Source organism: Podospora pseudoanserina, chromosome 1 (genome assembly GCF_035222485.1).
Source record: "Podospora pseudoanserina strain CBS 124.78 chromosome 1, whole genome shotgun sequence".
NCBI lineage: Eukaryota > Fungi > Ascomycota > Sordariomycetes > Sordariales > Podosporaceae > Podospora > Podospora pseudoanserina.
In genome coordinates, this window is record NC_085920.1 from 3,613,010 (window position 1) to 3,636,601 (window position 23,592).

The 23,592-nt window shown below is 54.2% G+C and overlaps 5 protein-coding genes across 5 annotated transcripts; 2 read left to right on the forward strand and 3 right to left on the reverse strand.

The window, feature by feature from the left end:
• On the reverse strand, positions 1–3,521 carry msh1 (MutS protein 1). The gene is made up of 3 exons (XM_062942302.1): positions 2,831–3,521; positions 1,902–2,742; positions 1–1,845 (listed from the first exon to the last, which is right to left on the reverse strand). Exons 1-3 carry the CDS (start codon positions 3,305–3,307, stop codon positions 32–34), a joined length of 3,132 nt encoding a protein of 1,043 aa, XP_062805236.1. The 5' UTR covers positions 3,308–3,521; the 3' UTR covers positions 1–31.
• A 1,308-nt stretch (positions 3,522–4,829) lies between these two features.
• On the forward strand, positions 4,830–6,011 carry QC764_110340 (uncharacterized protein; the record flags this gene model as incomplete). Its single annotated transcript, XM_062942303.1, has 1 exon — positions 4,830–6,011. One exon carries the CDS (start codon positions 4,830–4,832, stop codon positions 6,009–6,011), a length of 1,182 nt encoding a protein of 393 aa, XP_062805237.1.
• A 676-nt stretch (positions 6,012–6,687) lies between these two features.
• AMS1 (Glycoside hydrolase, 38 vacuolar alpha mannosidase) lies at positions 6,688–10,483 on the forward strand. Its single transcript, XM_062942304.1, has 2 exons — positions 6,688–8,901; positions 8,952–10,483. The coding sequence occupies exons 1-2, from the start codon at positions 7,018–7,020 to the stop codon at positions 10,281–10,283; spliced, it is 3,216 nt and encodes a 1,071-aa protein (XP_062805238.1). The 5' UTR covers positions 6,688–7,017; the 3' UTR covers positions 10,284–10,483.
• Positions 10,484–11,023: 540 nt separating this feature from the next.
• On the reverse strand, positions 11,024–13,769 carry YDJ1 (Type I HSP40 co-chaperone). The gene is made up of 6 exons (XM_062942305.1): positions 13,375–13,769; positions 12,916–13,048; positions 12,772–12,841; positions 11,880–12,710; positions 11,335–11,824; positions 11,024–11,303 (listed from the first exon to the last, which is right to left on the reverse strand). The coding sequence occupies exons 2-5, from the start codon at positions 12,949–12,951 to the stop codon at positions 11,508–11,510; spliced, it is 1,254 nt and encodes a 417-aa protein (XP_062805239.1). The 5' UTR covers positions 12,952–13,048; positions 13,375–13,769; the 3' UTR covers positions 11,024–11,303; positions 11,335–11,507.
• Positions 13,770–14,969: 1,200 nt separating this feature from the next.
• SNT2 (putative PHD type zinc finger protein with BAH domain-containing protein) lies at positions 14,970–21,772 on the reverse strand. Its single transcript, XM_062942306.1, has 4 exons — positions 19,872–21,772; positions 19,332–19,815; positions 17,226–19,089; positions 14,970–17,167 (listed from the first exon to the last, which is right to left on the reverse strand). The coding sequence occupies exons 1-4, from the start codon at positions 20,878–20,880 to the stop codon at positions 15,272–15,274; spliced, it is 5,253 nt and encodes a 1,750-aa protein (XP_062805240.1). The 5' UTR covers positions 20,881–21,772; the 3' UTR covers positions 14,970–15,271.
• Between the last annotated feature and the right edge of the window lie 1,820 nt (positions 21,773–23,592).

Genomic DNA, 23,592 nt, shown 5'->3' on the forward strand with positions numbered 1-23,592 from the left:
TCCTGTGATGTGACATTGTTTTTTATGCGTTCTATAGCCCATTCCTTTCCAACACTTCTCTTGCGACTTGAATAGCCTTGTCAGGCAACCCAGCCAACCTCGCGACCTTGAGCGCGTGACTCGTCCTGTTGACGCCCTTTTGGAGTTTGTGCACATAGACGAAACCCCCGTTTTCGTCTTCTTCCACATCGGTACAGTACATCTCCACCACTCCATCCCGACCCCCGTCTTGGACGGTCAAGTTTTGTTCTTTGATCAAACCGGCGATGTCGTGGAAGTGAGTAGCGAATAACGCACGACATCTGTTGACCTTGACGAGGTGGTGGAGGGAGGCGAAGGCGACGGCGGTTCCGTCTTGTGGCGTTGTACCCCGGCCGATCTCGTCCATGATGACGAAGGAGCGGGGGGTGGCCTGGCGGAGGATGGTGGAGGTCTCGAGCATCTCGACCATGAAGGTGGACTGGGAGGCGTAGAGGTTGTCCGAGGAGCCGAGGCGGGAGAAGATTGCGTCGACCAGGCCGAGCTGGGCGTGGTCTGCTGGGATGAAGGAGCCGATCTGGGAGAGGATCGTGATGAGGGCGGACTGACGGAGGAAGGTGGATTTGCCGGCCATGTTTGGGCCGGTGACGAGCCAGATGCGGCCGTGTTGGGAAGGGGATGAGGAGGGGGAGGAAAGGAAAAGGTCGTTCTTGGTAAAAGTGCGGCCTTGTTCTTGGAGGGCGGACTCGACGGTGGGGTGCCGACCTCCTACTATTATTGTGGCGGTGGAGGTGTTCAAGATGGGGCGGACGAGGTTTTTCTCTCGGGCTAGCGAGGCGAAGGAGGTGAGGACGTCTAGCTCGTCTAGCACGGCGGCGTTCCGTCGTAACTTTACCAGATTCAAAATCACCGACTGTCGCAACGACGCAAAAACGCGGGATTCTTCTGCTCTGATAGCGAGGCGGGTTTGGGAGAGGGAGTCACCCAACGATGACCAGGCTGGGTGGTGAAAGGAGCGTGTGCTGCGGGAGGTGGAGAGGGTCCTGATGGAAGGGGTGTCAGAGACAGGGGAGGAGAGAGAGTCCCGACCTTTGACGTGGCAGATGTGCCCTAGCTGGGGTGTCCATTTCAAGGTCAGGGATGGGAGGTTCAGCTCCCGACGGAGAGACAGGCAGAGCTCTTCCTTTTGGGATTTGAGGCTGGCGAGTTGTTTGTGCAGTGAGCTCAAAAGGCGGGAGGCGCGGGGTTGCATGATGAAGAGTTCTGCTTCTTCCGAGTAGTGGTCCCGTATTGAAGGTACCTTCCTCCGGTTGGGTTTTTGGGAAGGGGAAGAAGAAGAGGGGAGCCGGGATTTGGGGAGGATGGTTCCGTCTTCTTCTGTGGCTTCGGAAGAAACGATTTCTTGGGCGAGGGAGAGGAGCTCGCCGGCGCGGGAGTCTTCTAGTTGGTGTTGCTGGACTAGGTTTTCTTCATCGATAGCGGAGCGGATGGAGTGGGCTAGTTTGAGGGGGGATTTGAGGGAGATGCGGGAGAGGAGGGTGGCGAGGGGGTCCTCGTCTTCTTCTTCTTCTTCCTCCTCCGGGGTGGCATCTTCTTCTGGTGGTGCTGGTTTGACTTCTTCGGGTTGGGAGGCTATGGAGGCTTCAAGGAGGGCGACTATGTCCTCTGTTGATTTGATTGTGCTGGCTAGCTGGAGTAGGTCATCGGCATCGCCGCGGTTGAGGGCGAACTTTTGGACGAGGCGCTGGGAGTCATGGCTTCTGCGGAGAAGGACGATGATGGCATCTCGAAGTTCTTCGTCTTGAATGAAGCGTTCTACCAGGTCAAGTCTGGCGTTGATGGCTTTGAGTGATGTTGACGGGAAACCTAGGAGACAAATTAGGCTGATGGCTCTGAATGCTGAAAGAAAACAAAATGCATACTCAGCCACTGGTTGAGAAGCCGGGCGCCACTCTTGGTTGCCGTTCGCCTGATGGCGTACAACAAGCTCCCCTTAAACGTACCATCCCGGACAGTCTCCTTAATTTCAAGTGACCGCATGGTATTCTTGTCAATATTCATCACCTCCATGTTTACATGGCGAACCGGTGGCTGGAGCTTCATGCTCAGCCCCTGAAGCCGATCTCCCACGTAGTGGAGCAGCAGACTGCCGGCATCTACTTCCTCCTCTGTAAACTTTTTGGCCTCCTTCGCCGGGATTTTACCCTCCAGCATGGGCTGCCAGTCGTCTAGCGACTGAAAATCACCTTGGGGAGAGTACGTCACCAGGTAGCTCTCCTCCTGCAGGATAGCCGCGATCCCCTGATCCTCGGCAGACTCGAGGGCCTTGTCCAGAACAACTTCCCGAGGGGACACCCGAGACAGCACGGAGCCGAGCGATGCTAGAGTGGCCGGCTGAGTGAAGAAATAGCCGGTCGACAGATCCAGCCATGCTAGACCGATACGGGTCGGGGCATCATCGGCCGGGTCTGGCGTGTTGATGGCTTGCTGTCCCGCTTGGCGGCTCACATGGTCCGATAATTCCGCTTTCTCGGGCAGATGAACGGCCATTACATAGTTGTTTGCATAAGGATCCATGAAGTTCTCATCGATGAGGGTGCCGGGAGTGACAATACGGGCCACTCGACGGTCATGCATCAACCCACCAGACCTGATCTTGGCCGAGGCATCGTTGGGGAACTCTTCAGCAATGGCTACATGGCGGTTGAGGTCTTGGACCAAGATCTTGAGAAAGCGATCCAGCTGGAAGAATGGAAAGCCGGCCTGGGCAACACACGAACAGTCATCAGATACAAGCTGGAACTAACTACAAGGACGGACGGATGGAACATGGCACAATAAAGATAAATACCATGGATACGGGGCCGGCGTTTGTCTTCTTCTGTGAGACTTTGAGGTTGAGGAGCGGGCCGTACTCATCGGCGTGCTCGAAGTACAGCTCGTAGAAGCCGCCGACACGGGTGAGCAGCACGCAATTGTCAAACTTCTGCATGGTGCGGCGGGCCTGCTGCACCACTGTCGGGTACTGGGGCTCGTCATCTTGTTCCACTGGAGCCGGCGTCTCTGGTGGTACGATCAGCCCCTGTGGCAGCTTGTCCAGCTTGACGACGGTAGTTTTCTTGCTGCGGAGCTGAAGGTGTTGCAAGGGAGCCAGACGAGCCGCACGCGTTCCAGACGCAGCAGAGGATCCAGAAAACAAGGCCGTGGTTACATGTCGGACACCACACCGCCCGACGGTGGCGGGACCACAGCGCGGGTGGCAGCGAGTTGTCTGGGCGAGACACGCTATCCGGAGGCGAGGAACTGGTGGTGGTCGCGAGGACAGCATCAGGAGAAGAGAATAATCAGGATTGGTTGTTGACGAGGCGACAACGTGATGGAAATTCTAGTGTTAAGAGTTGTCCTGTAAAATCCGAGAATTCTTGGCGATGCGGCGGGCGGAATCCCCCGCAGACACTGACTGGGCAGGGGTTTATTTTGGAGTGGCTTTCCAGGGGACAAAAAGCTTCTTTTGTCTCGGGTCTTCCCAGTGGTTGTCGCGGAAACCCCCTTTGAATTCGCTGACCACAAAAAAAAAAAAAAAAAACGAGAAAAAAAAGAAGAAAAAAAAAGCGACAACCGGCAGAAAAGGCATGCAGCACAGCGCACAGCCTTCAGCCCTACGAGAATTCATGAAAAAAAAGGCAAACTTCGGTCAGCCCAGGTGTGGGTTCTGACGACCGACCTTCACCTGCCCCGCGGTGGTGAGAGGCGTCTTGCCTGATCTAGTCAAGCTTCGATGTCTTGGAAAGCGGGCATGGGCCCATTCGCGGTCTGGATCATGTGTTTGTTGCTGAGAGACGACATCTGCGAATCATGCACCTCCAACAATGCAGCAAACGTGTTTTTCATCTCAACAACCAAACACCGAAAAATAGACAAGACAGACACGAAGGGTTAAAAATGGCCCGAAAAACCACCTGCCGATGGCCACCTAGCAAATCCCGGCAATTTGGCAGGGTCTGTTCCCCGGAAGACGGGATATCTGTTGTCGACGTTTCATTGATACCAGGTAGGATGGAAGCTGTCTAGCTGCCTAACTGCTGTGTAATAGTGGAGGAGTAGGTATCCGTACATTACAGCATGCAAGATGGAGGGGGGATGCAGCTTCAGACGAACGTGGATGATGCCTCTTCTCATCATTGATTAAATCCGAAGAGGACAAAGTGCCCTGGCCTGGCATGATTAAGGGTGGCCCGATGGTGCTCTCGAGCTGGGCAGTCCCCCTGATGGCGATTTGCCAGCCGCCGTCGGTATCGACCGATTTTGGCCTGCTTCTGCCATCATACCCACGCTTCCCGACCTGGTCCTCAGCCCATTTTTCCATGCTCCGCCCGCCAACCCCAGTCGAACCGAGCTTATCATGCCTCTGCCCATTGCCAAACCAAACATGCCAGGTTGTGCACCCGACTCTGGATGCCGTTCCTTTCTCGAAAAAAGTAGCATCCAGGAACTGGTTCCATAGCCAACGTCACTTCACCAGGGTTCCCTTACCTAGCCGTGTTATTCAAGTATTATTCAATATCAAAGGACTGTAGGTCAAGGTATAAGACGCTCTCGTCGCTCTCCCCCTCCCCACCTGCGGGGCTTCTTCTTTGAATGATACTTTCATCTCTTGCTTGATACCCTATCTATCCATCATCTATTTTTATTCTCCGGGCTTTCCCCAACCTATTCGATCCGAGATTATCTGTCGCAAATTGTCGTTTCCCCTCTTATGAGCGCAAACAGTATCGAACGACACTCGAGGACCCTGCAACATCAGCAAGCAACTACACACACTTACCTCCACAATAAATCACAAACCGGTCATGATGGCGGCGCCAATGCCAGGGCCGCTTTCCTTCAACCCCCAGATTCCCGTCACCCCTCCCCCGGACCACCACATGTTCATGAAAGGGCTCTTTCCACCAAACGCCTTTCAACAACCAGGGCATCACAACCACAACCACCAACATCACAGCCAACCACCACAGCAATACCGCGGAATCGGTTTAGGATTACAACACCACGAGCCAACCCCATCACACTCCACAACCTCCGGCCCACACATCAAATCCGAAGCTGATCCCCCCAGTCTCACCTCCCCAAGACCATCCTCCCGATCAACAATGCGACCACCACCACCCCAATTGCGAGCCTCCCCAACATTCCCCCCTTCCTATCCCTCTTCCAAACCCCAACAACAACAACAACAACAACAACAACCAGGTTTCCCCCCCACCACAGTCGGAATCGACCCCGCCACAGCAGCCCAAGCGGCCGTCGACCCCCGCTACATAGCCATGGCCTCCCGCATAGCCTCGTACTATCAACAGCGCTGCCAAGCGGTAGCCAACTTCCAGCAGCAGCGCTGCCAGCAGTGGGCCGCTGCCCAGAGAGCAAAATGCCAGGAGATGACGCAGGCGGCGATGCTGGTCGTGGCGTGGTATATCAGGGACCGTATCAACAGGCGGCGAAAACGGCAGAAAAAGACCTTCAAGCGGGCGCTCAATAATAAAAACAGCGCCAAGAGTAAGGTGACAAAGGGGGAGACGGTGAGGAATTGGGTGATGGGTGTTCCTTTGGAGAAGGGGGATTTTGTGCCGGGGAGGGAGCTGCCTAAGGATGAACAAGAAAGAGATTTTGATATGGATAGGATGGGGGAGAGGGAGGAGGATAGGGATGGGAGGTTGTTTGAGGTGGCGGATGGGTTGATTAAGAGCCAACTGGCGAGGGTGGAGGTGCCGTTTTTGGGGTTGGTGGGGTTTGAGGAGAGTGAGAGTGAGGAGAGTGAGGGTGAGAGTGAGATGAGTTATGAGGAAGAGGAGTTGGAAGAGGGGGAGGAATATGAGGAGGAGGAGGAGGAGGAATATGAAGAGGAGGAAGAGCATGTGGGGATGGAGAAGGGGAAGGAGGAGGAGAATACTATGGGGAGTTTGAGCAAGGATGCGCAGTTGGGGACGGTAGAGGGAACGGATAGGAGGAAGAGTAGGGATAGTAGTGTTTTATGATGAGGGTTATGAAATGGGTTATGAGGCGTTTGGGTATGTACACGCATGGAGGTTCATGGGCCGTATATAGGGTTTGGTATTTTGTGTTTTTTTTATTTTTCATTTTATATTCTTGGGTGGGATTAGCCAGCGGTTGACGATGATGGGTTATGCATAGGATTTGAACTGGAATGTAGTATTTTTGAATAAATAGATAATACCGTATTGTGCCTAGACCTGTAGGACCATGGGTACACCATCCGGTGGCTTTGCTAGATCACTCTTGCCTTGGGTTTCATCTCCGTGCATTGTGTGACGAACAACTTATATCTAGCCTTGTGCACTGTGGCCTGTTGCCTACCTACGGCTTAAACGACTTGAATCAGCAGGTAGCTCGGGACCGACTCGAGGCTGAATGACTAGTCCGTGGGATTTGATCTGATATTGATCAAAGACAGCAGGCAGACAGGCGGTAACACCCATTTTGGCAATTGCTCAGGGCCAGTTGAGAGAGAAGGTTGAGATAATCGACAGGGGCAGGCATCTTACCCCATGATCCCTTGGGTGGAACTGGTGAGACAGAGCGGTGGAGAGGCCGGTTCTTGATTGGTCGCCTAGCACGGCGGGGAACTGCGGGGAGCCGGGATGTGGTCTTGTTCTCGGTAACACACCCCTGTCATCCGCCCTGCCCGCCCTGGCAGCTTCCGCCATCACCAGGACGAAGCTGCATCCGTTGACCAACTACTTCCGTACACAGTAGTACCTGTCCTTGATTTACGCCCGTCACGGAGATTCACAGACTTTGACTCTTTCTCTCTCTCCAAACCTGACCAGGCACCTGAACTTGAACCTTAACCTCCTCTCTCTACCTCCCAACCATCACAACAATATATATAAGTGCTGCAGACGCCCGGTGCCTCGACAGCTACAGCTTGATCATCCGCTCTCATAGCTCTTTGACTCTTCCTTTTCCTCACAACACCTGAGCTTCTTCTTATACAAAATTCCAACCCCTTCTTCGGTCACCATGGGCGGCGAAAACCACTGCGGGAATGGTCCTAGAAGTGACTATCCCATCCGGGCTCCCAAACCAGTCGGCCAGTACATCAGCCAAATCTACAAGTCTCGCATCGGCCAATTCTACGCCAGGGGCCAATATGCCAACGAAAACCTCCTTTCCATGATGAACGATGCCGTCGTCTACGGCGAGCCTCATGTCCAACTCTGGGTTTGGCACGCTCCTGGACAGACCAGGCCAACCTTCAAAGAGGCCGTCTCTCATGACTTTGAAAAGACCAAGGTCGGCGCCAGCTTTGGTCCATCCTGGACCACTCATTGGTTCAAGGTCAAAATCACAGTCCCGGACAATGTTCGCGATCAGGAGCTGGTCGAGTTTCACTGGGACGCCAACAACGAGGGTTTGATCTGGTCCGAGGACGGCGAGCCTCTCCAGGGCCTCACTGGCGGCGGCGAGAGAGTGGAGTGGGTTCTTCCCAAGCCCTTCCTTGATGGAAAAGAACACACCTTTTACGTCGAGATGGCTTGCAACGGCATGTTTGGCATCGGCCAGGGTGACCTCATCGCTGCTCCCGACCCGAACAGGTACTACACCGTCGAGAGAGCCAACATTGTGGCGGTCAACCCGGACGCTCGCGGCCTGCATATCGATACTTGGATCATTGGCGACGCCGCCAAAGAGTTCCCCTCGGACTCCCCTGAGCAGCATCATGCTCTGGATGTTTACAACAGGATTATCGAGGCCTTCGAGCCCGGCAACAAAGACTCGCTCAAGACGTGCCGGAAGATTGCTCAGGAGTACCTCGGCCCCGATGTCGACTCACACAAGGTGTACGAGAGTGACAAGAAGCCTCTTGTCTTTGGTATTGGCCACTGCCACATCGACAGTTGCTGGCTCTGGCCATTTGATGAGACCAAGCGCAAGGTTGCCCGATCATGGTCCAACCAGTGCAATTTGATGGAGAGGTATCCCGAGCTCAACTTTGCCTGCTCCCAAGCCCAGCAGTACAAGTGGCTCAAGGAACTGTACCCCTATGTCTTTGAGCGTGTCAAGCAGAAGGTCAAGGATGGCCAGTTCCACCCCATCGGCGGCAGCTGGGTTGAGCACGACACCAACCTGCCCAGCGGCGAGTCTCTTGTCCGTCAGTTCGTGTACGGCCAGCGCTTTTTCGAGGAAAACTTTGGGAAGCGCTGTCAGACCTTCTGGCTGCCCGACACCTTTGGATACTCCAGCCAGCTCCCTCAACTGTGTCGGCTGGCCGGCATGACGCGCTTCCTCACCCAGAAGCTCAGCTGGAACAACATCAACAAGTTCCCGCACACCACCTTCAACTGGGTTGCTCTAGATGGCTCACAGGTAATATGCCACATGCCGCCGGCTGAAACATACACGGCGGAGGCCCACTTCGGCGATGTCAAGCGTAGCATGTCGCAGCACAAGTCTCTTGACCAGGACCCGACCTCGCTTCTTGTTTTTGGAAAGGGAGACGGTGGCGGCGGTCCTACCTGGCAGCATCTCGAGAAGCTACGCCGCGCTCGTGGTATCAGCGACACGGTAGGCCTTCTCCCTCGGGTGCACATGGGCAGCTCGGTCGATGACTTCTTCGATCACCTCGAAGCCAAGGGCGACAAGCTCGTGACGTGGTATGGCGAGCTGTACTTTGAATTGCACCGCGGAACATACACCACTCAGTCCAACAACAAGCGCAACAACCGCAGAGCCGAAGATGCGCTCCGTGCTGTCGAGCTGCTGGCTACCATTGCCTCGATCGAGGGACACTGCGCCTATCCCAAGAAGGAGATTGATGAGATGTGGGAGTCGGTTCTTCTTTGTCAGTTCCACGACTGCTTGCCCGGAAGCTCGATTGAGATGTGCTATCATGATTCTGATAAGGTGAGGGATCTGAATTTGCATAGCGAGATGGTTGCTGACACGATGTGCAGATTTACAAGAAGGTTTTCGAGACCGCCGAGAAGATTCTCGGCGAGGCTACAGGCCTCCGTGAAGCCACCGCCGATACTGTCACGTCAAACACTGGTGTGGCGTTCACCTCGCTTCCGTGGTCGCGTCACGAGATAGTCGAGCTTGCCGATGGCGAACTTGCCGTCGCTTCCGGCCCAGGCCCCTTTATGAAACTTCGGCCTTTCTCCCTTAAGAGCGAGGAAACGCTGGTGACGCTCGAACAGCCATCCCCGGATGTGTTTGTGCTCCAGAACACCCAGTTGAAGGTCAAGCTCGAGAGCGGCCTCATCACATCGCTCTACGACCTGAAGGCCAACCGAGAGATCATTCCCAAGGGACAGAAGGCCAACCGATACGTCATTTTTGACGACAAGCCTCTGTACTGGCAGGCTTGGGATGTCGAGGTGTTCCATCTCGACAGTCGCAAGGAGCTCTCGACCTCTGAGACCAAGGTTCATGAGCAGAAGAAGCACCGCGTCAGCGTCATTACCAAGACCAAGATCAGCGACAAGAGCTACATCGAGACGGTGATTAGTCTTTCGGCGTGCTCTCCCAGCCAACAGTCGTTCGTCGAGGTCAGCAGCAAGGTGGAGTGGCACGAGACGATGAAGTTTCTCAAGGTTGAGTTTCCCGTGGATATCCGCAACACGGAAGCGAGCTATGAAACCCAGTTTGGTATCGTGCGGAGGCCTACTCACTACAATACGAGTTGGGACATGGCCAAGTTTGAGGTTTGCTCGCATCGGTTTGCGGATTTGTCGGAGCATGGCTATGGTGTTTCTGTTTTGAACGACTGCAAGTATGGGTTTGCCACGAGCGGGAACCTGATGAGGCTGTCGCTGCTGAGGAGCTCCAAGGCGCCTGATGCGCATGCTGATATGGGAACTCATCACATCCGGTGGGGAATTTTGCCGCATCAGGGGGGGCTGAGCCATGTTACTGTGAGGAAGGGGTACGAGTTTAACAACCCGCTCAAGATTTTTGAGGTGGAGAGTCTGGGGGATGTGAAGAGTTGGTTGCGGACGAGGAGGGTGTGGTTGGACAGCGAGTCGGATGAGGGGTTGGTGCTGGACACGGTCAAAAGGGGGGCGGATGATGAGAAGACGGGGGAGGAGAATGTGATTTTGAGAATGTATGACAGTCTTGGGGGGCTGGCGAGGGGTAGGGTGAAGAGTGTGTGGGGGATCAAGAGGGTGACCAAGGTGAATTTGCTGGAGGATGAGGTTGAGGAGGTGGAGGTGGATGGGGATGGGTTTGGTGTTGAGCTGAAGGCTTTTGAGGTGGCGACTTACAAGTTGGAGTTGGACCATTAAGGAGACCGTCTTGTATGGTTGGGCGAGGTGATTTTTTTTGGACTGTTTTGTTTTGAGATTGTGCGAAGAGTGGTGTTATCGGGTTATGAGATTCGAGATTTTGATTTTAGGTCTCGAGAGTTTAATTGAAGAATGGTTATCACGCTTCAAGTTGCTTGAGGAGTGCCAGTGGCAGCAAAGTCTCAAGGAATCAATCACCATCAACCCCTTCCCTCCGAAAGTATGAGCTCAATACGCGACACACATCCCCCAATTTTCAGGGATGTGGCTACAAATCTCAGAGCAACTATCAATTGGGGACGCCCGAGAGGTGTAATTGGATTGAGCAGACATATCTTTGGAACAGCAAGCAGCATGCATGAGAGCAGCGATCCTGAATTCCATCACACTTCGTTGTCGACCTCACCGCACACGCAATTTTGCGAGAAAGGGATCGAGGTCTGTAAACCGTGGTCAAGCAAGTCACTCAAAGTCAAGCATCATCATCGCTTCCATAACAATCTCACATTCCCTACTTCCTACTTCCTACCCCGCTCTCCCTCCTCCCCATCTATTGTATTCACCGATATCCCCTTTCTAAAACGCCAAAATTCAGAAATCAAACCCCCATTTCAGCACCCCCCCTCGCCATTCCCACACCAAACAACAAACAAAACTCTTCTTCCTTCCCTCCCTCCCTTAACCCCCCCCCCCTTTTCACCCGGGAGTCGCTCCAAGATTCACCCCCTCCTCCCCCCCTCCATCCACCAAAGAAAACCTCAGAACATAAAAAGCGACACAAATAAACCAAGTAAAAAAAAAAAGACCCTCTTGTTTTAGGTATAACATCAACCAAACAAAGAGAGCCTTGCCCCCCATCCCATCCATCCCATGTCTTTCCAGCCCATGCAAATATTTATTTGTTTGAGAAAGAAGAAAGAAAAATAAAACATTCTTCTCATGCTCACCACCCTTCACACCGTCCATCGAAAAAAACCCCCTCTTCAAAAGGGGCTATATCATTAAGCAAGGAAAGAGACTCTTTTTTATGGTTTTTCTTTCTCTTTTTTTTTTTTTTTTTTTGGTTCCTGCAAAAATGTCCGCATCCAAGATGCAGTAATCAATAAACTTGAGCTACTGCGGGTATGGATATATGTCTTGGTGTGTGTGACTTTTTTGCAGAAAAAAAAAAAAAAAAAAAAACCTCCAGTCTCCCCAAATCACATCAACCTCCCCCGCTCCCCCTTACTGCGAAGCGCACTGTACGCGCTCGGCATGCGGGTGCCCATCATCCTCGTCCTCATCCATGGCAGTGGCCCCGCCAAAGCCACCCTTGGAGCTGGCGTCCACATCCTCGATATCAGCCGGTTCCGTCATGGCATTAGCAGGGGGTGTGTTGATGATCTCTGGCGATGGGAGGCACTTCCGAAGGGCCTCAAAGGCGGCCTCGTCTTGAGTCCAGCCCTTCTCGGGGAATTTAACGCTGAATCGGATGTACATGTTGCCAAAGTCGTGGTGGCGGTATGATGGCATACCTTGCCCGCGGATCATCTTCACGGTGCCTTTAAATCGTGTTAGACAGACGTTCTTAACCAACAGACGCCAGTCAAAACTTACCAGGTGAGATAGCCTCGCCAGGCAGAATGTCAACACTCAACCACCTCTCATCAAGGTGCTCGATGTAAATTGTTCCACCAGCAAGAGCCGTTACGAGATCAATCTCGGCGTTGTAGAGCAGGTCGTCCTCCTTGCGCTCGAAGCGAGGGTGTGGTTTCTGCTCAATCTGGAAAACGACATCACCCGCAAGGATGCCTGGCGCTTGGTCACCCTCACCACGGAATTCCACCTTGGTACCGCTTCTCACGCCACGGTCAACGTGGACATGGAGAACCTTCCTGTCAACCACCGTCTTCTTGCCCATGCACCCTCTGCACCTGTCCTTCTCCTTGACAAGTTCACCCTCGCCGTTGCAGTCTGGGCAAACGGTCTGGAAGCGTTGGATCATGGGACCCATCTGGCGCATCATAGTCTTCATACCGTGACCGTCGCAAGTTGTGCACTTGCGAACGGCACCTTCCTTGCCCCCGCGACCCTCGCACTTGGGGCAGATGATGGAGCGCTGAAGGGCAAGCTTGGAGATCTTGCCGCGGTAAATGTCCTCGAGGGAGACGTTGTGAACGTGGTGGATGGTCTTGGCCTTGCTTGGCCCGCGATTCTGCGTGCCGCCGCCGAACATGCCACCAAGACCACCGCCGAAGCCGCCGGAACCAAAGAACTGGGCAAACAGATCCTCAGCAGCCATGCCGCCACCACCGCCGGCACCGCCCTCAAGACCAGCCTCGCCATACTGGTCGTAGATCTGGCGTTTTTGTGGGTCGGAAAGAATCTCGTAAGCATGTGAAACCTCCTTGAACTTGTGCTCGGCCTCCGGGTTGTTGGGGTTCTTGTCTAGACAACAAAGTCAGTCATGCTACAGCAACCTGCCACTGTACCAACAACAACTACATACCTGGGTGGAACTTGAGGGCGGAAATCTTGTACGCCTTCTTCAACTCCTGCTCCGTCGCATTTGGCGAGACCTGCAGCACCAATCATGTCAGAAACTCTACATGCTTTCCTCAAAAATCCGAGATGGCATTCTGGGATTCCTTACGCCAAGGATCTCGTAGTATTTCGCTTCCTTAACCATGTTTGCGGTTGGATCTGATTGTATCGAAAAGGAAACAACAGCTTGCTGTCTCGATTCGGCGGATGACGCTTAGTAAAAAGGGTTTCTTCCGAGAAAGCTGAAATGGCCAATAAAGTTAGCAAAGATGTCGGGCACTTTTCCAAAAGATATGGCGCAACAGAGTAAAGTTAGGAAGAGCGAAGAAAGCCACAGGCCAGAGGTCTTCTTGAACTTTCTGGAGTGAAAAGCGGTGGGGGGATAGGTGGGCAACTGGCAAAGCCAACCGTTAAAAAAAAAAACAGGGCGCCCAGAGTATGTGTATGCCGTACCCCGAGGCTGTGTAAGCTTTCTGCTGGGCCGCTGGCAAGACCGGGCTTGGTGGCTGCCAGGAAAAACCGATAGAGTTGGATGTGTGTGTTGGAAGTGGAAAGAAGGAAAACCTACAGTCTGCTTTGGAATTTTGCGCTCGCCGATTTTGCGCAAATGCGTCAAACTCTCTTGAACTTCTTCTTCTCAAAGTTGCCCGATTTTGTTGTCGCAGCAAGCAAGAATTTGTCACTATCGCCGGTGTAGGAAATAGCCGAGCCCTTCTGCTGAGTCGTCGGTTTGTTTGTTCGCCCGTTGACTTTCGTATCTTCTGGGGAAGAAAAGGGTTGGGGTGGGGTTGTTGTTTGCGTTGGACCTTTTTCGAGGCGCCAGTTGGTCAAGTAAGTTAAAAGAACTTCGTCCTTTAAGAAACTGATCGCAAGGAGAGGGGTCCTGTCCAAGGGGAATATGAGCAAGGGCAGATTGGGGTGGGAAAGAGGGCGGCAGAAGAGGCTGAAATTCTTCCCCCAAGCCCAGGTGTTGCCTTCCCTCCACTCCCCTCCTGATGGAATTCCATCGAAGACTCTAGAGTGTGGCTGGTGCTGTTAGTGCAGTACTTTCCAGTAATACCCCCCCCTTGTCAGGTCCCAAAAGCCGCATGCATCATAGGCCCGTGCACTGCTTGAGCAGCGGCAACACTGACAGGTAAGGGGTACCCATCTATCTAATTCTGTAGAAATCCCAGTGCTGCGCCGATGCGCATGGAAACCGAGCAATATCTATCTAGCGGGAGGCTTCTGCGTTCAGGAAGCCTGGTCACTCTTCAACCCCTCCAAACTGTGGCTTGAAAGGAAGAACCCAGGGTCTTCTGTCGTCACCCTCCCACACACCCTTCCCCCACCCAACCATCCGCCACACCACCCACAAGGGATCCTCCTCCGCATCGGCGCCGGCGAACGGGGGAATCTTTTTTTAAGTGAAGCGAAAGGGAAATCCCAGGGCAGCTGCAAAGTCCCAGAACACATGTGCGCGCACGTACTTTATCATGACATGACATAATCGTGAGAATTTCTACAGGTTTCCAGGGTTCTCTCACCAGGTAGTCTACAGGTTTGTAAGTGAACTCGGAACTGACCAGCAGGGAAATAGAGCGCTTACCTAGTTAGTGTACACTACCCTACATGCATCTTTTGGAATTCCCAATCACGGAATCTTACCGAAACTCACATGCATTGATCGCCCCCTCTCCGTTCTCAGGCGAAAAAAGGTAAAACCCACCTACCTCACTGACGGGTCGGAGAGCCATGGCAATAATGCTATTCGCCTGGCTATAGGGTGTCAGGCTGCATCACTTTCACGTAACAGGACACAAGAAGCGTGAGCATGAAGCATATTTGTCCACGGTTATTGATATTTATTATCACACTCGCCATATCATCTCTCCCATCTCTCCCATCTCTCCCATCTCTCCCTCCCCCTTAACCACACAACAGAACCGCCCAGTACCTATGCATACCTCCCTCCCCCAACCAGAGCAATATAATATTGAAAACAACACCATTGACAAAACCCCCCTTCCATGCTTTGCTTTGTTGAAACCACCACCTCCCCCAATGTAGACCTGCCTGCCAATGCCCTATGCCACGATATACAAAAACACCCCCTTTGTCAAAAACACCCCTCTCCCCTTTTTATAAAACTCCCTCAAACACCACCAACCCTTATCCCCCCCCAAAATAACAAGACAAGAAAAAGGCCCATTCCAGACCCCACACCGCAGTTTTATATACCATTCACTCCAATCACGCTCAAACAAACAACAACCCAGAACATGTAAAAAGAAAATAAAAATAAAAACTCAATAAACGCTCTTTCTCGCTCTAACAAACCCTCAGAAGCCCTTTTTTCCCCCGCTACCCATTTCCTCTGAGTGTGTTCCCCCTCAAAATATACACTATATATTACACTCCCCTGTCTACCCACTCCTTCTTCCTCCCCCCATAAAACCCCCTCCTCCTCGGCCACTAACCCCCCCCTAAGAAAGCAAATTCCTCAACGAAGGACTGGCACTAGCCCCACTCGCCCTCGGCTCCCTGTTCGGAGGCGGTAGGCTCGGCTCTCTCAACGGCGGCGGGCTTTGATGCACATGTCCCCCCCAGTGCGGCCCCCCCTGCCTCAGATAATTCGGCTGCGGCTGCGGCTCCATCATATGATGCTGCGGTGGCGGCGGACGCATATGCTCGACATGATGACCATACCCATTCATCACCGGCGGCGGCTGGTGAGGTCCACTCGTCCTCCTAGGCGGTGATGACCCCCCTCCGTTCAGCCCGACCCCGTTCCTATAAGGCGAGTGCATTATCCCGTTGTGGGGTGGTGGTCCAGGCGGTGGGCCAATTGTCTGGATCGGTGGTGGACGGAGGTGGTTTGGTGGTGGTGCCAGGGGTGGCATACTCAGTGGGGGAGGGGTCGGGGCGCGGTGGTGGTTCTCGCGGTGGTGGTTCTCGCGGGGATGGTTGAGTAGAGGTGACATGTTATTTGGGTGGGCAGAGGCTCGGGGCCATTCGCTGTAGCCCCTGTTTGCTGGGGCGTACTCGGGCGGTGGAGGTTGGACGGGCAGTCCTCTCGGGACGATGGTGGGCGGAAGAGGAGGTGGTTGCACCGCCTGTGACTGGACGGCTACCGGTGGAGGGATCAGTTGGGGAGCAGTCGGACCTGGTAAAGGAGCTTGTAGCTGCGGTGGTGGCTGAACCACGGGCGGAGGACCCGACGCAGAATGCATCGGGGGAGGTGACCAGGTCCTGTAGGAGCTGATACTGGGGTGACGAGGCTCGGTAGGGCCACCGATAGGAACAACAGCCGGTGGTGCTTGCGAAGCCTGCCGGACCGGCTCGGGTGGTGGCGTAGGCTCTCTTTTGAGCTGCGGATGAGGATTCGGCTGGCGACCCAACTTCTTGCACTTGTGACACTGGAAACTGCGTTGTTCCACGAACTTTTGCGCCTCGGAGCCCAAGTTCCCGAAGTACCCGTTGGTGAGCCCGCGTTCCTGTTCCTGATTGATCGGGTGCCACTTGGGACTGACATCGGTGGCGCAGGTAAGACAGATCTTGCCGTTCTGTTGCATCGACGGTGCGTCCTCCATTGGCGCATCCCCGTTGAGAATGTGCGAGATGGAGTTGTTGATCAGAGATGCCCGGCGGTTGACGTGATGCGAAGGCGTGGATGGCGATGTCGAAACCTTGGACGTGACAGCAATCTGGTTGGCTTTCTTGGCGCATCCCTTCAGCGCTGTATCGGCCTGTTTGTAGTTCTGGACATACAGCTGCAGAGCAGTCGTCCCGTTTTCCGCCACAATGTCGTGCATTCGATAGATAGCCGTCTTGGTAGGCAGGTGCTCCTTGCAATAGACAACCGCCGACATAGTTCCAGCGTCCCCATTGATGCTGACAATATTGTGCTGATCGCGCCTCGAGCCCTTGACAGGCGTGATGTCAAAACCCAGAGCATAACCTGCCTGGTGAGCACACTCGACGTGGACAGAGGCGCGGCACTGGTGGCAAGACACACAAGCTCCTCCGTCTCTCTTGCAAGCCTTGCAAATCTCGGCAAACTTCGCCCTCGGGATCGTGGGAATTCCTTCAGCAGGACACAGCGCCTTTGCGCTACCGAACTTGACCTCCGGTGTCCAGACCGCGCATGTGACGTGCACCCAATTGTTATCGGTCGTGCACTTCAGGGGCTCGCGAGGGTTGACAGGCCGATTCATCTCCTCCTGCTTCTTGCGGTAAAAGTCGGCCGCTTTTTGCGCATTTTCGCGCTCCATCCTGTCTCTTTCTCTTTCCTTCTCCGTTTTCTTCTTGTGAGAGATTTTGGGCGGCTCGACAAAGTCATGGTGGGTATACTCATGTGGGCAAAGCACGCACTTGTAGTCCTAGATACACAAGTTAACATCAATTGCACCTTTGCAATCAAACCTGAGCAAAACTTACAATAGCGACCTGCGGGTTCTTGTCATTGGCACACATGTCGCATGTCCACTTTCCAGGAGGTCTGTTGTCCAGCACACCGTAGCAACTCCGGTGAACCGTCAAGCGGCACTCTCTGCAGCACAGATGCTGATTACCCATGGGCTCCATCTCAAGGCAAATAGCACAAGGCAGCGTCCGCGGCTTGGGCATTTCCGGGACGGGAGGTGGCGGTGGAGGTTGTTTCTCAACCGCCTTCTCCTTCTTCTTGGAGATCGGAGCATTGACCACACTACCCGACTCAGAAGCGGTCTGATCAGCATCCTTGTCGGGAATACTCTTGAGCTTCTTGCGAGGCGGTTCCTTATCCGTCGGTTGGGCACTGAAAGAGCGTGCCGGGCTCGCAGTAGCAGCCGGGTCGGGGGTGCGATATTGAATATTGTTGGCCATCTCCTCAGCCGCCAACAACTCCTTGTAAAGATCCTCGTCCACCTTCTTCCGCCATCCGCGACCTCCCGTCTGGGCCACCTTCTTCGCAACCTCTTCAACATCCTCCCACTGGATAGCATAACGTCTCCACAGCTCGGCGCATCGTCGGCAGAGCGCCTGGATGCATTGATCCTTCTTGTCCTTGTTAGCGCCACGGCCACCATTCTCGGTGACCGCGGATACAGCAGCAGCCGGCGCTCTCCGCCACTGGCGAGAGTTTTTGGTGCCGCAAAACTTGCACAGGAAGCCTCTCTTCTTCTCCTTGGCCTTCTCCGTGTCGAACGCCGAGTCATCGTGAACATCAGCAACGTCGTCAGCCAGCTTGTTGGCAGCCGCCTCGGCCTTTTTGGCATCTTTCTTGCCCTTACGTCCGGAAAAATTGCCCCAAACTTGCTTGCCGCGGTCTGTCTTTTTCCAAGTGTAGTAGTATCTGACGACGGTAGCTGGTTTCAACGTCTTGACGTGCTTCATGACGAGATGCAACTCGGAGCCATATTTGGCCACGCCCTCTTCGAACTTCTTCTGCTCTGCTGGGGTTAAATCTGGCTCTTTGAAATCTTCTTTCGGCACCTTGGGAAGTGTCCTGAGGGCCTTTTCGGCATTGAAATCGAACTTGAAAAGAAGATCTCTCGCCACATCCTGGAGATTGGTGGATTGTTTCGGTACACCAAGCGAGACGGCCATAGATCTGGCGGTGTCCATGTAATCATCGATGGCAGCATCAGGCATTTCATTTCCAACCTTGGCCGGCTCCTTCCAGAGGGTGGTGACTGTCTCGTCGCCGCCGCGCTCGATATACCCTGGCGGAGTGTCTTGAACCCATTTTGGGCGCTTCTCCTTCTCGATCCGCTCAGCTTCCAAGAGAGCCTGCTGTTCCTTGGTGAGCTTGTTGCTGCCCTTGCCACTTTTCTTGAACTCTAGAGGCTTGACATATTCCACCGGTCTCCCGGGCCAAGGACCCACGACAGCTTGATGTTTCAAACCCAGTCTGGTGCTGGCACGGGGAAAGATGCGGTCGTCCAGATCGAGAGCGTCCTCCACCTTGCAATGCATGCCAAAGTAGCGATATGGCCAGAGACTAGCATGGTATATCTGCTCTGCGGTAGGTGGCTGCCGGGTTTCATCCGAAGCAGGGCTTGTCCGGCTGGTGCGGCCAGTCTGCACACCATCGACACCACCCATCTCCTCGTCCTCATCGTCGAGGAGCTCATCGTCTTCGCCATCACGACCACCGTCGGCGAGACCAGGAGTGTTGCGACCTTCAAGCCTGCGCTCGTGTGCTCTACTGCAGGCGGCGCAGGACCAAGCAAAGCCACGACTGGGTTTCTTGAGCAAGGGGGGTTTGACACAGTTCATGTGGTACGTGTGTTGGCACACGGCACAGTCGACCGAATCGTTGCTGGTTGATGTGTCAGCATTTCAAGATACTTTGGTACAAGTTATAGCTCCCCACTTTAATCGCTTTTTTGGTGCATGCATGGGGGTGCGGTCCTATTGGGTCACGCCAGGGAACCCCATTGGTCCCGCGCCCCGGTGCGAACGAACCACGACCACCTCACACTCTCTCTCACACACACACCCACCCCCCCCGCGCCAAAATGGAAAATGGGAAAGGCTCGGGGAAAAAGGAAACAAACTTACTTTGCGCAGTACGTAACGCACCGCTTGCACGTCTTGACGGCACTCGTCAACTCCTTGCCGCGGCCCTGCTCCGTCAGGACGTACTTCCAGTGCTCGTCCAGCACCTTCTTGACATGCTGGGGCACGTTGATGACCTGCTTCGTCGGGATCACCTCGTAGTTCTTTTGGATGTAGCGATCATAAAGCTTCTCGTACCAGAAACAGTCGGGCGCCCGCTTGTAAGCAGCCAGGTCCTTGATCTCCGCCTTGTGGCGGATCTGGCACTTGCCGCGGAGTGAGGTCAACGGGCTGATGTCCGAGTGCATCGTGGCAAAGACCAGGCGCGTGTCTTGCACCTTGCGGCCAATGTCCTTTGGTCGGTAGTACCAATTGACGCGGATTGCGTCTATTGGCAGGCTGGTGTCATTCTTGACGTGCAAGAACTCCATGATGCGGCCGATGTAATAGGGCTCCCCCGGAGGCTCACAGACCAGGTAGACGTGATCTGCATGTCTGTGTCAGAAGTGAAATATCGTCCAAATTTCCCGGTATCCGACTCACCTTCTTTTTGCAGCACAGTCCCGTCGTCGGCTATCATCTTGCCGTCCTTTGTCGGCCGCGACTTGCAGTTTTCAAAAGTGAGCATGTTCGTCTCACCGTAGCCAGGCGCGCCAGGAGTCGCACTTCCGCCATCCATCGAGCGTGATGCCGTCCCCGCGAGTCGCTGATGAACAGCAGCCGCTAGCAATGAGGTCGAAGCTCCATTGGTCCCGGACGGGGTCTGGCTTCCGCTGGGAGTCGAGGCATCAGCAGCCGGAGCCGCCGCAGAAGTAGCTTTGCGCTTCTTGCCTTTGTGACTGTTTGAGGTCGAATTGCCATTAGTTTTGTTTGCCGTGTTTGTCGACGTCGTAGATGATGGAGCCGGGTGAGAATCCTTGGTGCCATTTGTGGTGGCCGTGGTTTGCCTGCTCTCATCGGGCAGAGGCTTTCGTGAAGATGCATTGCCGGAACGCGGGGCTGTTTGGCCTGCATTGGCTGCTGGTGGTGCTTGTGATGATGACGACGATGTCGCACTGGCTTCTTGTGGTATTGGTGGTTCTAGATGTTGCTGCTTTGATGAAGGGGCTTTCTTTGAGTCGGTGTCCTTTTTGTTGGTGTGCTCAAATAGTTCCATGTCGATGTCCCTGTCTTCGGCATAATTTGGGCGCGCAGCACCAGTGCGATTTCGAGATCGCGTGCCGTAGGGAGAGGCCTTCTCACCAGCATCTTTGGCGGCGGCCGAAGCCGAAGACTTCTCCATGGGCTGTGGTGATTCCGATTTTGTGGTGCTCGCCGTGGAGGACGACGAGCGAGATGAATTGGGGAGGTTGCTCATGGTAGGCGGTGGAGGGTGATCCGTGGATGTGGATGAGACCGGGCCGCCCAAGTTAGTATTAGAGTTGGCGACTGTTGCTCCCGCGCCGTCCTTGGCGGACGAGGACGAGGAGGGAGTGGCCGAACTGGTAGAAATTGCAGATTGCGCCTGGTCCTCAGACTGCTGCTGCTGCTTCACACCACTTTTCTGTGCCATGGTGGGGAACAGGTCACCGAAAAGCACAAAAAAAAAAAAAAAAAAAAAGAAAGAAAAAAGTCAAGAGGCGTCAGATTCCAGATACCAGATACCAGAGAAAACTCGCTCCGCCTAAGTTTCTTGTCGAGCAGTGAAGACGCGGCTGAGGCGGTTGTGGCGGTGATATCGTGGTTGAAAAGGTTTGTTGGAAATGAAGGGCGCCCTGGTCAGTGTTGCTGTTGATGTCAAAAGGCAGTAGTGGTCGGCGTGAAGAAAGAAGGTGGGTTTGGGTTTGGGTTTTGGGGGGGGGGGTAGGGGCGTGAAGAAGGGCGCCGACGCCAGATGTCATGGGAGGAAAAAGAAAAGCCAAGAGAGGAGTGACGGCGGGCCGGGTAACGGTCCATAAGATGAGACGGGCAATGAGTGAATCTCAACAAGCCTGGCTGCGAGCCCCCTGCGTGGAGACACGGAGGAACCGTCGGGGTGGAAAGATGTCTGCCAGACCGTCGGGGGATTGAAATTCGCGATACCTCGCCGGACGAGCCATATAACAGAGAGAAAAAAGGTCGTCGGCACCGGATCGGGGAGACCAGGGAGCAAGTGTGAGGTCAAGGCCAAATCCAAGTAAATCGACAAATGTATGTATGGGGGCTCAGGTCAGGCGCGGCCGTGGGTGAATGGAGGGTGAGTGAGTGGAGTGGCCTGGGGACTATGAGATGGAGTCAAGGGGGGCCGTGTACTATGCGCGTTGGCCGTGGGCTGTCGTCGGGAAGCTCCTGTGCAGACGTGTGTCTATGGGCAAACGGCTGATGAAGCTAGATGGAGCGCATCTGGATCGGGGGGAAATCTTGCCAAAGGAAAGGGAAAAAGGAAGGGAGAGGGAGATATGTGGGCAAAGGTAATAATGGAGACCCAGACCCAGTCAAGAAGCGTCAAATGGGCGTGCGGTGCCGTGGGTGCGTGCAAGGAAGGCAAGGCAAGGCAAGGCAAGGCACAAGGTACAGGCCGTCTACAATTTGGTACATTTCTGGCCCCGGCTCTTCGCCATTTCTTTTTCGGTATATACTACCACCGGTGCTATGAGAATAGAGAAATGCCGTGCTTCGGGATAGATTCCGGCGTCACGGATGAGTTGTGTAGACTACCTACTAATTATCTCTGGCTCGTCGTCCTTCATCGACTCGAGACTGGGTCGTCCAAATGGAGGGCACTGAAGAAGAGGCGACAAGACCCAAGAGTGACAGATGGACGTGGACGGGCAGCGAAAGCAGAGTGAAGAAGCGGCACCTAGCAAAAAAGAAGGTAGCACACACGGACCAAGCCCACACAATTGGCAGGCTAACACGCCTCCGGGTGTCGAAGAGGTGTGGGCCGTCGTCGTCTGGCACTGTGAGGTTTGTGGGGCCCACGAGGTAGATATCGCGTACTGCGCGGCCTGCAGGGATTTGCATTCCCGCATCGTCCACATTTCAACGTCGGCAAAACCACCCATGGCCAGCCACGGCCTGGTACCTGGGCGATACTTTGTGCCCCAGAACCCCCGAAAACCTCATCAACCTCATCCCAATCGCAATCCCTACGTACAACCACCACCGTCCACTTTTGGCTTCCTGTTGACATATATATTTCTCCCTTACGGACCGCGCGGGGATGTTGACAAAACCAACCTCATCATTCGACAGTAGGGTGTGGAGCAAGCACAGCATAGACAGCATAGACAAGTGGAGAGCGATGGGAAAGGTTTGGAACCCGAAAGGGATGCTTGGAACACCGGCACTTGTAGTCAGAAAGAATGTTATATGATGGGATGGATGGATGGATGGACGGAAGTGATACCCATCTGTATTTCTTCGGTAGCTTTCACGTAGTGCTGCTGACTGGCTTTCGGTCGCCGTTAGCACAAGAAATGGTAAAAGCTAAGGTAGAAAATCGAGGGCAAATGCTTCCAGTCGCGCGCCCAGCTGGAACGCTGCCGCTGCTGCTGATGCAGACGGTCGCGCGGGCAGGCAGGGCAGGCAAAATCCCCCGAATGATGGGATATCAAAACTAAAAGGGTGGGATCGAGGGATCGAGAAAGAACCGCACCGTGTGTCTAGCGAACATGAAGCTTTTACGCGGGTATTTACCACAAGAGCCCCAAAAGCGGCCACACTTGCGGTCATTCAGCCAACCCTCTCAACCCCTCGTTCTAGACTCCTCCATCAATCAATGTCCATGACTGTTAGTACTGCCAGACCTGATGGTTGATGATGGAGGTGGCCATGGAATATTGGCTTATGCAGGTGTCACTTTCATACTAGCCCCAATGTGTGTCCGCCCAACATCCCGCCTTCTGTCATCAAGCAACCACCATCAACCCCAGATGCCCCTCTTTTTGATCCGTAGTTCAGTCTGTTATAAATGGGTGGCCAGATCTCTTTGTCTCCGCGTTCAGGTCAAGCTTCTCGTAACCAGGACGGACCCAACTCTTGGACATGTTTGGAAGTGCCACATGTGTGTCGGCGGCGTATCTCATAAGGCTGCGACCGATCGGATGCTTTGGTTGAGCTGTCCCTGTGCGCCCCTGATGCCTTGAAATATCAGCTGGAGACGGTGGTCCTGAGCAAATCCGAATCCTTTCCGTATCATGGTCACGGCCGTTCCATCTGTTGAAGCACGCGCACCGCCTCTTCTCATGGTCGAACCCCTGTCCACGCCAGCCAACGGTTACATTCTGCAACAACCTCACCTTGC